General features: G+C 39.0%; 1 protein-coding gene across 1 annotated transcript; it reads left to right on the top strand.

The window, feature by feature from the left end:
- Positions 1-7,771: 7,771 nt before the first annotated feature.
- DD186 (DD186 protein, upregulated upon bacterial challenge) lies at positions 7,772-12,568 on the top strand. The gene is given in 4 exon segments (NM_214488.2): positions 7,772-8,275; positions 9,410-9,630; positions 9,979-10,113; positions 11,096-12,568. Coding segments are annotated over 4 exon segments (510 nt in total). The 5' UTR covers positions 7,772-8,268; the 3' UTR covers positions 11,243-12,568.
- The last annotated feature ends 5,742 nt before the right edge of the window (positions 12,569-18,310 follow it).

Genomic DNA, 18,310 nt, shown 5'->3' with positions numbered 1-18,310 from the left:
AATCTGTATATATGGAGCACCAAATATGGAAATATACAAATCACTGTAATTCTTTCCCATACTGAATAAACTACATAAACTGAATTGTTAAATGAAATGAAAAATCGATGTAAAACAAAAAAAATCGATGTAAATCTCGAGACGCAGTGGTTGATATCGAAGAGCTCTTTTAACATGATAAAGTGTTTGACTTACGTTAACTACATGGAACCTGTTTCATATAACTCTGTAAATAACAACTAGGCCTACTACAATTCTATTTTCAAATATGGCCCTAAGTCACTGACCATATCATGAAACAGGGCCCAGAGCTAAAGTTAGTACGTTTATTCAAAACTTGGTACCAATAATCGACTGTTAAAAAAAAGTATTTATCGTTGAAGTATGATTAAAGTATTAAACGTATAACTATGATCATATCGTCAGAAGAATCCTCGTGATAGTATTAATATGTTTTAAATATGAAGTATAAATATATATTATTCACATGACATGAACTATTACTATGAATTCTCTATCGTGTCTATATAAAGGTAAGAACAAAAATGACAACCTGTATTTTGTGGATATCATTACTTTGGGAATGTCGTAACAGGTGCTGGCCAAGTTTTCTGCTATTGACTCACAATACAAAATGATAGGTGAAATTCCTATAAAAGCTCCGACTCGGAGTTTCATTATTTCGACTGAAGGGAGAGAGATAGAGTGAAGGAGAAAGAGAGAGAGAGAGAGAGAGAGAGAAAGAGAGAGAGTGTGTGTGTGTGTGTGTGTGTGTGTGTGTGTGTGCGTGGGGGTATTCCATAGTTCGGGAGCAGCAGTTGTGAAGGCTCTATCACTATCTCGCTCTATAGATATACGTTCAGATAGGTAAGGAGGAGCCAGAACGTGGATGCATTTGAAGGTGAGAATGAGTATTTTGTATTGAATCTGGGTTCTGATGGGTAGCCAGTTCAATACTATTAACGAAGGATAGGTTTCATGTGACAGAACTTGGGTGAGCCTGTGGCAAGTCTAGCGATAGCGTTTTGAATTTGCTGTATATAGTTTTCTCAATGTAGGTTGCAGTGACAACATAGAGTAGACCATTACAGTAATCCGAGCGACTGGTGATGCAGACATAGTAATGATAATAGTGTAAGCTTATAGAGCGCATATACCGTCGAGGGACGCTCGTGGCGCTACTAAATGAGAGCTGAGTTAATGAGATAGCCACCTGTCACAGTGACCTCGCTGGCTCGCTTGGTGGTCTAATCCCTTCTTGCTGAAGTAGTATAGCCTGCCTTTAAGACGAACTTTAAAGGCGGAGTATGATGCAGTACAGCGAAGTGATGGAGGAGCTTATTCCATAATTTGGTTGATGCATGCGAAAAAGCATTGTCTCCCCACGAATGATGGGTACGGGGAATTCGCAGCAAATTATCAATTCCAGATCTTAAGGTACGAGTTGGATTGTAGGGGTGTAGTGAGTCTTTAATATATTGTGGCAAAATTCCATGGAGGGCCCGATAAACAAGTAACATCATTTTGAATAGGACCCTTTTTTCTGGACAGGTAGCCAGTGAAGAAAGCGTAATATAGGCGTAATGGAGGAATTCCTGGTAGGAAAGTAGGGAGTCTTGCATTGGAATTTTGGAGGGATTGCAGTCTGTCTTGCTTCTGTTTGGTTAGTCGAAATAGGATAGAATTACAAAAATCTAAGCGAGATGAGATTAATGCATTGATTAATTGTTCACATGCTTGTTGAGTCAAAAAATTTCGGATGAACCCTAGGTTCCGCTGTTGATATTTCACTCACAGACTCTGATATACTAGATACATGTTCAATAAATGACATATTATTTCCAAATATCACACCAAGGTTACGAACCTTTGAGGCTGGCTTTATAACTTTGCCAACTACATGCAAACCTAAATTATCATGATTAGCTTTCAGTAAAAAATTCTTAGAGCCCAACAATGATAAACTCAATTATATTTTCATTTATTATAAGACCGTTGGAATCCATCCAGCCTTTCATGTCATGAATACAGGCTTCTAAAGTTCTCCTAGCATCGGCAATTGCATCTAAGGAAGGATGTACTGAAACGAACAGCTGAATGTCATTGGCGTAACAATGATACTTTATATTATGCTTTCGAATTATTGTACTGATTGGCTGAAGGTAGACATAAAACACTAACGGGGCATCAACAGACCCTTGTGGTACACCATATGAGAAATAAGTTTTGTCAGATTGATAATTATTTACAGAGACATAATGGTTCTTTTGTAAATGTATGATGGAAACCCCCGCAACGCAGCGCCTGCAACCCCAAGAGAGTGTATTCTCTTAACAATAATTATGTGGTCAATAGTGTCGAAAGTAGCATAAGCATAGTAGCATAAGAAGAGTAATATTAACTTTGTCCATTTCAGACCAGATACTGTCCACAAGATTAGTTTAATGGATAAGAGTGAGAAATGACCTCTGGTCGAGATACTTGCGAATTCGACGGAGGTTGTGAAGATGGAACAAGTCTGACTTGCATGTCATTAGGACATCACGATTCATGATCATGTTCGAATTAAACATGCAACCCAAGGTTCTTGACATGAGATGCAGAGAAGATTTCAATATTGCCGAACCTGATGTGGGGGTGTTGATCTTCTGCACTTGCTGACGTGTGCCAGTGAGGAGGAACTCTGTCTTATCATCGTTAATCAGCAATCTATTGCTTATCATCCAAGATCGAATGTCACTGAGACAAATCTCCATCACTGCAACAGCTTCTTCCTCACTTGCACCATCAATATGCTTAACTGAGAAGTATAAACTTGCGTGTCATCGGCGTAGCAGTGGGCATGTGGTCAATGTTTATCAGAAACATCGAACATGTCAGATGTGTAGATAGAGAACATGAGGGGCCCCAGACAGGATCCTTGCGGAATTTCGCAGTTCAGATTGAACTTCTTAGACTGGGAGACACAGACAGTTACAAACACACATCAGGTTATTGTTACAATATAAGCTCGGGAAATCGAATTTTGGTTTGCGAATTCTACAGTCATGGCGCAAATTTTGACCAGATTCATTTGAGTTTTCAGACAAATAGTTTTCCAGAATGTTATATGGTAGGGGCGTTTGCGTTATGGCTATGTATGATCCGCTAAGCCTAACATCCTCTGGAGCCCAGCCATGCCAATCAACCAACGGACTTGCCCAAACAAAATGGATGAATACTTTAAAAAATATCTCCTGGCTTCCGAGTTTGTGATCAAGTAAACTATAGGTTGCACCAATGTGTTACTGATGGACATCATATCGAGAACAGCGTCGGTGTAGGGGTCTTTAGGAATGATAAGGTTGACGACAAAAGGGATCCACACCATGCTGAACGAGCCTGTCAAGAGTAAAATAGTCCAGAAACCTTTGAATGTGTGGAATCACCTGCGTTTTCGGACCTGACGACGAACAAGATCGCGCCCGACTACCATTTGAGGATACGTTGATGGTTGACCACGACCCTTGAGGAAGTCGTCATCGATTTGATTGACGTCACGTGGAATCTCGAAATTGCCTACCGCGTTGACCTTCTGGTGCGCGATGGCGAGAAGTCGAATATAGATGGTTGTCGTGAAAGCCACAGTTGCACAAACAGGAACAACAAGGTACAACATGTGAATGGTGGACGCCCATTCTAATTGTGCGCTGGTATCTCGAACTAAGCAACGGTTTGTTAAAAGTTGAATGAATGGTGATTCTGGAATCGGTAGGTAGATTCCACAGACCAGCATGGTCGTCACAAGGGCTGATGTGAGAGTAATGAAAAATCGTCTTCTGGTGACAATGGTGTAATAGCGCAGTGGTCTAGTGACGAGGAGATAGAGATTGAAACTGATTCCAGAGAGACAGATCATTATAAACCATATCGAGACCTGATAGGCGTACGGAAATAGCAAACTAGTGATAGAGCAATAACTGTTATCAGGTGAAAACCAGGAATAGTCCCACAAGCTCCAAGTTATACCCAAAATCAAGTCCGAAGTTGCCAGAACTTGGTAGAGGACTTTCATGTTGTCCTGGAGTTCCTTTTGTTGACGGATTACAAACAGTACCATGGTATTCAAAATCACGGCGAAAACACAAATTACAATATAGACATTGATGTTAATACGATCCGAATCAAAATTTGGAGCTTTAGATGCTAGAAAATCCATGCTTTCTGTCGCCGCCATATGTTAAAATTACAAGCCAATATTTACGGAAAAGTATAAACGTCTTTTCTATCAGCAATGACACAAAGTCAAAAACGAGTTCTGATCGATGTCCCCTCGCAATTATCATACCGTTTATTGGCTTCAACAAAGTGACCTGTCACTCATGCAGTGCCCTGTCGAGGGCTGTGTTTTTTGTGGATTATGCTTAATTCCAATAAAATGTGAATCACGTTCGCTGTTATAAGGCAAAATGAGCTCTCGCGCAGCACTTGATTAAAAATATATAAAATGTTTGTTTGTGTTTTTTTGTATTTGGATCCTGTTTCCTGTTTCCTTTTAGGAAATGATTCTACGAAATGTGTTACCCTATTGCATGTTTGAAGTAACCAACCTTCGGATTGACTCATCAAATGTTCGGAATAAACTTTAATTCAATATCTAGAGCAATGATACCGTTGGTATTAGGAAATATTTGATTTAAAATTATTAACCTTCGTAATACGTAGTAGGTCCATGGTAATACCAAATCTTTCGGGAAAATTAGATTCCGGAGAAACAAAAAAGTTCCAACAAATAATGTAATGAGACAATTTTGATTTACGAATAATTAACCTTCGGAAATACAAATCTTTTGGAGAATGAACGTCTGGAGAAACGAAAGTTCGAAAAACTATCGGAATACGAAAATCGCCAATTCTGATCATACTACACAGCACCAAGGAAAATGTCACCGTAGGAACACAGCCCAGAGATGTCAAAATATTTGTCTTGAAGGTAATGCTTTACGAAGCTACAAGAGAAAGGTGTAAGAATCGGATATTTGCAGAGGGATGTATCATATTTATACAACCACTTGGCCTTGCCATTTGACAGATGGGTAAATATAGGAGCTTGTCAAACTATAGGTCCGTCGATTCTCTTCTTGGGATATCACGTCAATTCTATCTCCCAGTCAAGTAGAAATTGGCAACCTATCAACGTATCCTACCTCAGTCACATCAGTGAAACCGACACGAGACTAGCCTTTTGACAAGGCCTCGTGACTCTGGCTATTTTCCACCCCAATCAGCGGCTGAGATGAGTCTAGAGACCCGGGGTGAACGCGCGATCGAGTGGCTTTTTTGCACGAGGCCTTTTGGATTTTGACTTTTACTTGACCAATCAGAATGGCCATCTCCCAATTGATTTCGTTCGGGATTCGTTCATTATCAAAACATGTAAGAAAGGGTACAAGACGTAAACTAGTTTTTGCTTATGAGATGAACATAGAAATGATAAATACAAAACATCACATCCAAATCTATTTTACATGCAGAATTACAATAAAATAAGAAGCATTTGATAACTTGAGCTAACAATTGTAAGTGAGATGATTGGACTTTCCCTGTATATAAAATGAACCAGTCCAACTTGTTTCGTTCAATGTCATGGGTATTCGTACTACGTAGAGTTTACTGTTGACGTGATGGATAATATATGCCGACGTCACGCGATGATAAGTTCGGTGATTGGACGCTACCATTTCGGTAGAAAATTCCAGTCGGAAACAAGGGTTAACATGAGAAATCCAAACCTGGGCCACTCGCTCTAGCGTTCACTTGGGTTTTCGCGATTAGTCTCTTTTAGTCGCTCGGCGTCTTTCAGACATGAGGCCTTGTCTAAAGGCTGGGCCACTTGCTCTGGCGTACACTCGGGTTTTCGCGATTAGTCTCTTTTTAGTCACTCGGCGTATATCAGACATGAGGCCTTGTCTAAAGGCTGGACCACTTGCTCTGGCGTTTACTCGGGTTTTCGCGATTAGTCTCTTTTTAGTCACTCGGCGTATATCAGACATGAGGCCTTGTCTAAAGGCTGGACCACTCGCTCTGGCGTTCACTCGGGTTTTCGCGATTAGTCTCTTTTTAGTCACTTGGCGTCTATTAGACACGAGGCCTTGTCAAAGGCTAACACGAGACCGACTGTAGACCGTACAACAATTACCTTTCTTTGATTGGCCAAGTAATGGTCGGCTTGGAGTCGGTGAGAAGTCGATTTGGCGGTGTGACTGAGGAGTAAGAAACTAAGGTTTAAACATGGATATAATATTCATGGATTAAACATTGTGATGGATTCGCAAACATCAGTCGGCAAGAAAAATGTCATCTGGATGGCGCAAGGGGGTTAGGGGGGGGGGGGGGGAAGCGGGCACCGAATTTCATTTTCCATCAAACACCGAACATCAACCCACAAACAAAAACAAGGGCAAAACGAAACATACAAAAACAATTACAAATTGGACAGGTCTTCATTAAAAAAATAAGAAATAATAAAGACTGGTCATGGGAATAATCTGATTTATTGTTCAACCCATATGGATACGACGCCACTGCCCCCTTCTTTTCAGTCAATCCGCAGCTCGTGATAATTCGTGTCTATCTATTCATTTTTATTCATACAGAAAATGGTAAGCCTCATTAGCAAATGCGCTGCGGTCTTCAACCTGTCATCGGCGTAGTAAACCATCGTCAGACATGTGAACTTTAAACCAATAACTTTTATGACAAGTATCCGGCTTTCATATACTCAGATTTCCGCCTAAATTCCTTTTCCTTGTCCGCAAGCGAATTGTAATGGCAAGGTCAAACAGCTCAGCGGATACATGTATATTTCCTTTCATTTCCTTTGATATAAAGAGCATCAGAAATTTCAAATGTATTAATTCATAAGTTTCATTAAATTCATGAATAAGAAGTTCTAGTAGTCGTAGTAGTAGTAGTAGCATAAGCAGTAGTAGGAGTAGTATTTCATATAGTAGAAGTAGTGGTGGTGGTAGTAGTAGTAGTTGTAGTAATTGTAGTAGTTGTAGTAGAAGTAGAAGTAGTAGTAGTGATAGTATTAGTATTAGTAGTATTAGTAGTAGTAGTAGTAGTTGTAGTAGTAGTAGTAGTAGTAGTAGTAGTAGTAGTAGTAGTAGTTGTAGTAGTAGTAGTAGTATTAGTAGTAGTTGTAGTAGTAGTAGTAGTAGTAGTAGTAGTTGTTGTAGTAGTAGTAGTAGTAGTAGTAATAGTAGTAATAGTAGTAATAGTAGTAGTAGTAGTAGTATAAGTAGTAGTAGTGGTAGTAGTAGTAGTAGTAGTAGAAGTAGTAGTAGTAGTAGTAGTATTAGTTGTAGTAGTAGTAGTAATAGTAGTAATAGTAGTAATAATAGTAGTAGTAGTAGTAGTAGTAGTAGTAGTAGTAGTAGTAGTAATAGTAGTAATAGTAGTAGTAGTAGTAGTAGTAGTAGTAGTATAAACAGTAGTAGTAGTAGTAGTAGTAGTAGTAGTAGTAGTAGTAGTAGTAGTAGTAGTAGTAGTTTAAGCAGTAGTAGTAGTAGCAGTAGTAGTATCAGTAGTAGTAGTAGTAGTAGCAGAAACCAGCAGTAGTTGTAGTAGTAGTAGCAGCAAAAAAAACAGCCGTCTACCATGTCGGGGTAAATTCTTACTCTTCCCCCACAAATCACTGTTCTCTACAATAATATTTTAGTGTATACAGTAGGCTTGTAGTGTACTTTCTCGCTCCTCGTAGTTATATTAATCCCTAAGCTTGAGATTTAAAAAACTTAAAATTTAATAACAATATATTATATACAGACATAAAACCATGGAATATGATTGCTTATAGTGGACATTTCGGATGAGTCCATTGACTGGTTGTTATCGGACTGCCAAATATGGAAATGTAGAAAATAAAGTACCGGGCCTGGTTGCAATTTCTCTTCTTACCGGCAATACTCTAAAATCCGGTTCCTTGTAGAAAAGGGAAAATTCTCGAACTTATAGGAGGGTATAACCTAATTTGTAAGAGAGTGTAGGCACAAATCCGTAGTACAAAGAAAAGCGCGAACACTTTTCCGTTACGTGAGTGGTGGGCGGGGCGTTTTTTATTTTTTATTTGTCAAGTTCTTATAAATGAAGATGTGATATGAACTCGTTTCATTCACTCGAGGAAAGTTAAGCCACAACGTTTCAAGATTTAGAGCGTTCTAAACAGCTGTAATAAAAACCATTGCTTCACGACTAAAGTTACCTAAATCGACATAATTCAACAAAATGACTTGTAAGTATAATCATATCACTTTCAACTATAGCTTATTGAAATTGCCTATAGAGGTGAGTTTTCGAAAAATTTGCGACAGTGTTGAATAGATTTGCGTTCTTCTTTTTGAATTTCAATTATTGACACGATAATATTTTACGGTGTAAAAAGCATGGTAAATGTGATCCGTCATTGGATTAAAATACAAATTTTATATTGACTATATGACTATGTCACTATATTTTGTTGTTAACAAACGGGGTCTCATGGAAGATCACCATTATTGTTGAAAATGCGCTTCCTTGTATAAATGACAGAAAGAAAAAGAGAAAAGAAGAAAAGAAAATATCCAGAGGCTATATTTATCGAAGATATGTACCGCATATGTTTTCTTATTCACAATTATAGTAAAGTGTCGAACTAGATTAAGATTTTTGTAACTTCTCCTAACCATTGCAAATTTATTGAAAAAGTTAGATGGACAATATTGAAAAGATATACGACAGATTTATCAGCGTTTCATAACTATTTTTTTCCTAATCAATCAAATTATTGAAAAGGTTGCAAATTAATACCCAATTTATCATTCATGTTAAATGTATTATGTCCCATTTGCAGACCCAAAAATGAAAAGGTTAAATTTCAACGGCATTTGAAAGATAATACTAATTTAGAACTTCCCTAAAAAAGGGGGTTTGAAAATGTCTTTAAGTGGGAAAATAACGACTATTAGTTGTCAAATCGACTTAAGAGCTATAGAGCCAGTAAGTAAAAGTCTGATTTTCACACTATTTTACCGAATGGTGGTACGTTTTATGCTGGGCAAAGATTCAATCATTTTAATTTTGGCCATTACAAGAAGTGGTTATTGATGAAGACAGATGCTCATGCACCCTTTACAGCTCATTTTATGTATGTAATTACCAAAGAAGAAGAAAAGCCAGTCAGTCACTCAATAGGTCTGAGAGTAAAGTCTAACAAGTAACCATGTTTCCTTGCATAATTTGACATTGCTAACGTTTAAATTTAACAGATAGGACATACATGACATATTCATAATTCCTGCAAAGTTCTACAGAATTTGATGTTGGCTGCAAAAGGGACATAAATGTAGTATCTTTAATAGACGATAATAAATGTATTTTATCTGTTTAGCCACGGAGATTCCAATATCTGAAACAGAACAGCAGCACCTCGGCATGGACGATGTGAGAATGGGGTCAGAGCTAGCGATGTTTCCACCGCCAAAGGGCCACTCGGTACAGCCTAAATACCTGCCACAACATCATGGCGTACCATCTAAAGCCCCGCCCGCTTACTTGCAAGCAACCAATCACATCCAAGCTCAGCCACAACCACAAACTATAGTGGCTCGTGTAAGTAGAATAATCAAAATGAATGAGATCCTTTCAAAATATGAAAATATTATCGACTTGTTAAATGAATTTAAGAAGAATGAGAGGGAGATGGAACATAAACAAAGCCGTAGACGTCTGATGAAGAACGAAGACAACGTTATAAGAAAGGTAATGAAAAGAAAATCACAAATCAAAGGAAGACATCTAGAGATTATTCGAATAAGGGGTCGCTCAAAAGGAAGTGGCCTTCCCACATTTTAGCTGTACTGCTGTATGGTCATAATTGCTCTTTAAATATTTGTGACCTCAATGGTAGCAATAAGATCCATTTGACTCTTGATACTTTTTTTTGTTTATCAATATCAGACTGCTCCTCGATCCACGAATGCATTTTCGGGAGCGCCCAGACAGCAAGTACCGGACTATTCCCGCCTGGCTTGGATAGTCACTTTATGCTGTTGTATACCCTTTGGTCTTGTCGCTGTCTTCATGGCATCAAGGGTAAGCATTCAAATTCAAAGTTAAAGGGCCGATTTCACAAAGGAGTATTGTCGACAAACCTAGGTTTATGTGCGTCATCATGACGCGTTTCGACGCGTTTCAAAAAGCGTCATGGTTTGAAACGCGTCCCATGATGCACATAAACCTAGGTTTGTCGACAAACCTCCTTTTTGAATTCTGGCTATACAGTGTATTGAACTGAGACAGAACGAGAAAGAAATAAGTTATAAGTTAATAAAAATATTAAACCTCAACCAGACAAACGCAGAAATACAAATCACACCACTCTCGACGAGGAGTAACGTGATGATGTTGCTAACCAAAACAGGGCGATTACAATATATGTTTGTATGACATTTTCTTCATTCAATCCTAACTCAATCTTTTGACATTACAGAGTTAAAAGATAAAACAAAAAGACGTACGTGCTAATTTATATCCAGCAAAATTAAAAATCTTCATAAGACATCGAAATCGTAATAATACAAAATAAAATACTGTTTATGTGATAATTGGTGAAAATTAGCAGGTTTTAAATTATGACAGTTGAGAATTGCTCATGTTCATTTTTTGAAAGGTTTCGCAATCATGTTGATAATAACCCGATGAAGGAATACAATTCCAACATCAGAATCGGGGCCGAAATATGACATTCTGATTGTTGGAAATTTGGCGATGCAATTTTTTCTCTCCAAGAATGTCTCCAAAATAACGTCACGAATTTCTGCCAGACATCGACTTGTGTTACGGGACGAAATTAAACGAAGCAATTCGTCAGTTTTAATTCAGGATTACTTCATACCTTAGAAAGCTATGAAAGTACATTTTTTATGTTTTCCCCTCACATCGCCCACCCCCTCCCCTCTGTAATGGTACCAAATTATTTCTCCAATTTCGATTAATTCTTAATCCTCCCGGCAGTAATTTTTCAATTTAAAGTGATGTCTGTCAAATTTTTTCTATTTTTTCCCTATCTTCACAGGCCAAGGACAAACAAATGTATGGCGATGACGATGGCGCCCGTTCTACCTCCCAGTGTGCGTTGGGCTGGGCAGTAGCTGGAATAGTGTGCGGTATCGTCTTATCCATATTGTTGGGCATATATTATTTTTCAGGTCTAGGGGTATAACAGTAATTTATCATTGAAGCTGTGAGAAAGATGAACTTGTGATGGTTTGGACCAGGCATTCGAACCGTGGACCTGCATGTCGGACAATAATGGTGTTAAATGAATAGAATCTACGGACATGTTTGTCTTGTAGCGATAGAATGAGGCCATTGCCAGGGATGTAGCTATACGGGAGCACGGAGGCACGTGCCCATCCTGTCGATTTTAAAATGGCGAAAAAAGAAAAATAACTAGAGTCTAGGGGTATAACAGTAATTTGTCATTGAAGTTGTGAGAAAGATGAACTTGTGATGGTTTGGCCTGGGGATTCGAACCGTGAACCTGCATGTCGGACAATAATGGTGTTAAATGAATAGAATCTACGGACATGTTTGTCTTGGAGCGATAGAATGCGGTCATAACCTGGGATGTAGCTATACGGGAGCACGGAGGCACGTGCCCATCCTGTCGATTTTAAAATGGCGGGGAAAAAATAACTAGAGAGAGAACTGGAGAGAGGAAACATGACGTGACAAGAAGATGAGAGGAGTCAATTCAACACCTCCGCGTCTAATGGCGGTCGTCTTGTTGATTTGCATTGTTCCAGTAACCTCGTGAGTCCGAAGGCCCCCATCCATCATGCCAATGCCCCCCCCCCACACACACACATAATTATCTTTACCTGAGCTACCGTGCTACGCCTCTTTTAATAACGACAAAGGTGTAATGACAAAGGTGTAATGTTTGGTTTTAAACTACAATAAATGTATTGTATGCAATATGTTTCGAGAAAAAGAAACTAGCAGAATAATACTTTCAACTTATTTATATATTTACCTGAACAATGAAACTTGAGCTGGTCTAACAATGATAACAACAATTGTATATCGACATTAATATGTTTCAATCGTCAATACAGGGATACACATTTGAATATAGTAAACCAGATTTTCCAAAAAGAAAACATCAATCTTTGTATTTCGTATCCTTACTCTTTTACTGGAGGAGCAAAATGGAGTACCTCCATAAATTGTTCATTTCGATTCCGGCAAAGGTGCGTGAACACTCCGGTTACTTTCGCGTATATCATTCCTTACATAATACTGTTTATACCCTAGATATCACATATTTTATAATGCTGGAAAGTATTTAGATCAAACAAAATATTGAATTATCTCTTCGATTTGACAATGGTTGTAGTTTATTTATGATGTATGTTTATATCAATATGACAATTTTTGTACACTGTATATGTTTTTTTACAATAAAGAGAATTTTTAAAATCAGGTCACGGTGGATATGAAAGTGTCTTGTTTAAAATCATCGCAGTCAATGATTTAAGTTGAGTTCAATCAAATCAATTTCTTTGAAATTTGATACCTTATAAAGTGACTCGGTAATATTGTTGAAGGTTGATAAAAAAAAATGTGTAATTTTTGTTTGAAATGTTACTTATTATATTCCTCCTTCTGTACTTACCCTCTAATACGAAAACAATCCTGAGAAAAATTTCAAACCACAAAGATATTTATGGTTTTCTTTGAAGGCGTCACTGTGCAACACCCTCTCAACAGTGAGTGAAATCTCCCAACCTTTTTTTAATTTTCCCAACCGTTATTCCTTGAGAAAAGCAAGACATGAGACAGGCCTTAACAAATATTTCAACATTTAATTGTCTGGAATGGTATTAGAGCTAATTTTACGTTCACCTCAAATGTAATTAAATTGTAATAATATAGTTGGGAGAATCAAGAAATTTATCAAATCATTTTTTCCAATTTTTGTCGTTAATAATGGTCCGTTTTCGCTCAAACTTTCAGATTATCTTTCATTGTACATCTAGCATTGAAGTCATTACCTTAGCACCATTTCTCTCATCTGAACAATGTTACCAAGTCCCTTTAAACACGAAGCACCAACAGAGGATGTATATAGTTACGAACAATGTGTCAACTTTAGAAATTGTATTATAAGAACAGAATAGGAGAAATGGGAGACTAGGAAAAAGGAAAAAAGAAAATAAGAGATCTAGATAAGAATGCCCTGCAATTATTATTATCCCAGCAATTGCCTATTACCAATTAACAACCGGTGTGAGGGTGGCAAATGTGGATTAATGTCTTGCTAAAGGAAGTTATTGCTGGGCTGGGATCCGAACCCTCAACTCTTGGATTGAGAGTCAAGTGAATAAACCACTATACCACGCCCATGGGGTCTCAGTCATCATAGAAAAACTGTAAGCATGCGTGACCAAAGGTTTTCCACACACCCTCTAAACGAGGATTTCTTCTGATGCCAAAATGCACCCTAAATGAGGAATTGTTTTTTCCCGAATTTACACCCTTAACCTCGCGCGGCCGTCGTCCACAGAGAATTGAAGAAAAAAAACCGTTCTGGATTTCAGTACCTCAGCGATCATCCCGCTGTTACTATGGTAGCTTCTCGATTTTGCACACGAACCGCAGATTCTCCGTCCGCGATGAGCTTGCGAAACTCCCTTATGTTTGTCAAACCTGGCAACAACTAATGTATCTACTAATGAAATACTATTATTCTTATCAGGTGAATGAAATAGTTTGTATCGAGGCACTTCACAAAGACGTATGCATTGAATGTGGTAACATTACGAAAATTGCCTATTGGCATTGCATTGCAATACTTCCGTACTATACGTACGCGTTCACCGAAAAGCGAAACCGCGTATTGTGACAAGGACGGCCGTTACCCTGAGTGATCCTGCGTCGTAGAAGGTCTGTCCGTCGCTGAGCGAAAATTCGCTATAATAACCAAAGATGTTGAAGCGCCGCACGTCTATCATCTTTGCTACAACTAGCTAAATGACGGGCGCAGGCGGCGGCCGGTAGTCTCGCGAATGGGCAATTATTACCCCCATCCCCCTTCCCCTAGGTCTAGCCCTGAGGGCTAGAAAAATACCCCTAAACGCATACACCGGCGCTTACAGCAGGATTTTGAAAAAGTACCCTTTTTCTTGAAAATGGCCCAAAATGGACGTTTTTGAACCCCTTAATGCGGCACCGCACGGACCGCGTCCAATCTTTTTAAAAAGCACCCCTTTATACCCGTTTTCTTGGTCACGCATGCTTACAGTATTCATATTTGACTGAGACCCCTGGGATACTACGTCAACCACGACACCTCGATAACTTCGTTCACGATCTCAAAGATACAATAATAAACAACATATACATTAAATGCTCAGTTCTCCCAAAGAATATACCAGTTCGTAGATACAAACTGAGCATGCACGGATTGATCTGCGCATGCGCAGATAAAGGTCAATTGAACAAAAATTTAAAACCCACTGAGACTAATACTGGATACATGCTCACGACAGTTATGTAGTCATTATTCATGCAAGCACCTGTGATGCATCCTATTGAATACAGGTGGAAGTAATCTTTTCAAGAGGGCAAAGAAAGAATCCCCTCCATGACTTTAGCTGCGATAATTCCAAAAGGCATACAGTTGGATTTATTTATGTTTAAAAGATATGTGGAAATTTGGGGTCAATAATAATAATGTACTTTATATAGCAACTTTTCCATTTTCATGTTCAAATATGCTTTACAATTTATTGTTAACAGAAGAGGTAAGTTTTGATATAATTTTGAAGGTATTGACATACTGTTGGTTACGAGGAGTTATCGGTAGGTTATTCCACAGTTTGGGAGCAGCAGTTGTAAAATTACAGGCTCTGTCGCAAAGTGTAGGCAACATCTTGGGAGATGGATGGTTCAGCTTGATGCGTTGAGAGGAGCGAAGGGATTAGCGGAATGGTTGCCTGATAGTTATATTTTCAGATAGGTAATGAAGAGCCAGAACGTGGATGTATTTGAAGGTGACAAGGAGTATTTCGTATTGAATCTGGGTCCTGATCGGTAGCAAGTTCAATAATATTGACGAAGGATAGGTTACATGTGACAGACTTTGGGTGAGCCTGTGGCAAGTCTGGCGGTAGCATTTTGAATTCGCTGTAGTTTCTAAGTGTAGGTCGCAGGGGCACCATAGAGGAGACCGTTACAGTTATCCCAGCGGCTGGTGATGACGGAATGGATAAGAGTAAGTAATGACCTCTGGTCTAGATACTTGCGAAATTGACGGAAGTTTTGAAGAAGTGAGAAGTCTGCCTTGCATGTCATTAGGACATGTTGATTCATGGGTATGTACGAATTAAACTCGCAACCCACGTTCATGACATGAGATGCAGGGAAGATATCAATATTGCCGATCCTGATGTGGGGGTGTTAATCTTCTGAACCTGCTGACGTGTGCCAATGAGGAGGAACTCTGTCTTATCATCGTTAATCAGCAATCTATTGCTTATCATCCAAGATCGAATGTCACTGAGACAAATCTCCATCACTGCAACAGCTTCTTCCTCACTTGCACCATCAATATGCTTAACTGAGAATTATAAACTTGCGTGTCATCGGCGTAGCAGTGGGCGTGTGGTCGATGTTTCTCAGAAACATCGAACAGGTCAGATGTGTAGATAGAGAACATGAGGGGCCCCAGACAAGATCCTTGCGGAACTCCGCAGTTCAGATTTAACTTCTTAGACTGGGAGACACAGACTGTTACAAACACACATCAGGTAATATTATAATATAAGATCGGAACCTAGTATTTTGGTTTGCGAATCCTATCCGCGAATTTTGACCAGATTCATTTTAGTTTTCAGACAGATCATTTTCCAGAATGTTATATGGTAGGGGCGTCTGCGTAATGGCTATATATGACCCGCTAGGCCTAACGTCCTTGGGAGCCCAGCCATGCCAAGCAACCCACGGACTTGTCCAAACAAAATAGATGAATACTTTAAAAAATATCTCCTGGCTTCCGAGTTTGTGATCAAGTAAACTATAGGTTGCAATAATGTGTTGCTGATGGACATCATATCGAGAACAGCGTCGGTGTAGGGGTCTTTAGGAATGATAAGGTTGACGACAAAAGGTATCCACACCATGCTGAACGAGCCTGTCAAGAGTAAAATAGTCCAGAAACCTTTGAATGTGTGGAATCGCCTGCGTTTTCGGACCTGACGACGAACAAGATCGCGCCCGACTACCATTTGAGGATACGTTGATGGTTGACCACGACCCTTGAGGAAGTCGTCATCGATTTGATTGACGTCACGTGGAATCTCGACATTGCCTACCGCGTTGACCTTCTGGTGCGCGATGGCGAGAAGTCGAATGTAGATGGTTGTCGTGAAAGCCATAGTTGCACAAACAGGAACAACAAGGAACAACCTGTGAATGGTGGACGCCCATTTTAATTGTGCGCTGATATTTCGACCTAAGCAACGGTTGATTAAAAATTGAATAAATGGTGATTCCGGAATCGGAAGGTAGATCCCACAGACCAGCATGGTCGTCACAAGGGCTGATGTGAGAGTCATGAAAAATCGTCTACTGGTGACAATGGTGTAATAGCGTAGTGGTCTAGTGACGAGGAGATAGAGATTGAAACTGATTCCAGAGAGACAGATCATTATAGACCATATCGAGACCTGGTAGACGTACGGAAAGAGTAAACTAGTGATAGAACAATAACTGTTATCAGGTGAAAACCAGAAATAGTCCCACAAGCTCCAAGTTATACCCAAAATCAAGTCCGAAGTTGCCAGAACTTGGTAGAGGACTTTCATGTTGTCCTGGAGTTCCTTTTGTTGACGGATTACAAACAGTACAACGGCATTCAAAATCACGGCGAAAACACAAATTACGATATACACATTGATGTTAATACGATCCGAATCAAAATTTGGAGCTTTAGATGCTACTAAGTCCACGCTTTCTGTCGCCGCCATTTGTTAAAAATACAAGCCAATATTTACGGAAAAGTATAAACGTCTTTTCTATCAGCAATGACACAAAGCCGAAAACGAGTTATTATCCACACGAGTTCTGATGTCTCCTCGCAATTATCCTACCGTTTATTGGCTTCAACAAACTGACCTGTCACTCATGCAATGTCCTGTCGAAGGCTGTGTATTTTTTTAATTATGCCTGATTCGTCCAATAAAAATCGAATCTCGTTCGCTGTTATAAGGCAAAATGAGCTCTCACGCCGTACTTGATTTCAAATATTAAACATTTTTGTTTGTGCTTTTTTGTATCTGGATCTACGAATCCTGTTTCATTTTAGGAAATCATTCTACGAAATGTGTTATCCTGTTGCATGTTTGAAGTAACAAATCTTCGGATTGACTCATCAAATGTTCGGAATAAACTTTAATTCAATATCTAAAGCAATTATACCGTTGGTATTAGGAATATGTGACTTAAAAATTATTAACCTTCGTAATACGTAGTAGGTCCATGGTAATACTAAATCTTTTGGGAAAAATTAGATTCCGGAGAAACAAAAAATTCCAACAAATAATGTAATAAGACAATTTTGATTTACGAATTATTAACCTTCGGAAATACAAATCTTTTGGAGAATGAACGTCCGGAGAAACGAAAGTTCGAAAAACTATCGAAGTACGAAAATCGCAAATTCAGATCATACTACACAGCATCAAGGAAAATGTCACCGTAAGAACACAGCCTAGAGATGTCAGAATATTTGTCTTGAAGGCAATGCTTTACGAAGCTACAAGAGAAAGGTGTCAGAATCAGATATTTGCAGAGGGATGTATCATATTTAAACAGCCACTTTCATGAATGCACTCGGCCTTGTCATTAGACAGATGGGTAAATATGGAAGCTTGTTCAAACTAATTGCTAGCGACATATATTATGCATGCGGATATCAATAGGTCCGTCGATTCTCTTGAGATATCACGTCAATTATATCTCCCAGTCAAGTCAAAATTGGCAACCTATCAACTTATCCTACCTCAGTCACATCAGTGAGACCGAAAGTAGACTAGCCTTTTGACAAGGCCTCGTGACTCTGGCTATTTTCTACCCTAATCAGCGGCTGAGATGAGCCTAGAGATCCAGGTGAACGCGCGATCGAGTGGCTTTGCTTTTACTGCTCTGCATGAATTATTCATGAATTTTGATTTAATGACCAATCAGAATGGCCATTTCCCAGTTGATTTCGTTCGTGATTAGT

The sequence above is a fragment of the Strongylocentrotus purpuratus genome, unplaced genomic scaffold (assembly GCF_000002235.5).
Source record: "Strongylocentrotus purpuratus isolate Spur 01 unplaced genomic scaffold, Spur_5.0 spur5_scaffold_16, whole genome shotgun sequence".
NCBI lineage: Eukaryota > Metazoa > Echinodermata > Echinoidea > Camarodonta > Strongylocentrotidae > Strongylocentrotus > Strongylocentrotus purpuratus.
This window is presented reverse-complemented; position numbering and strand designations above follow the sequence as displayed.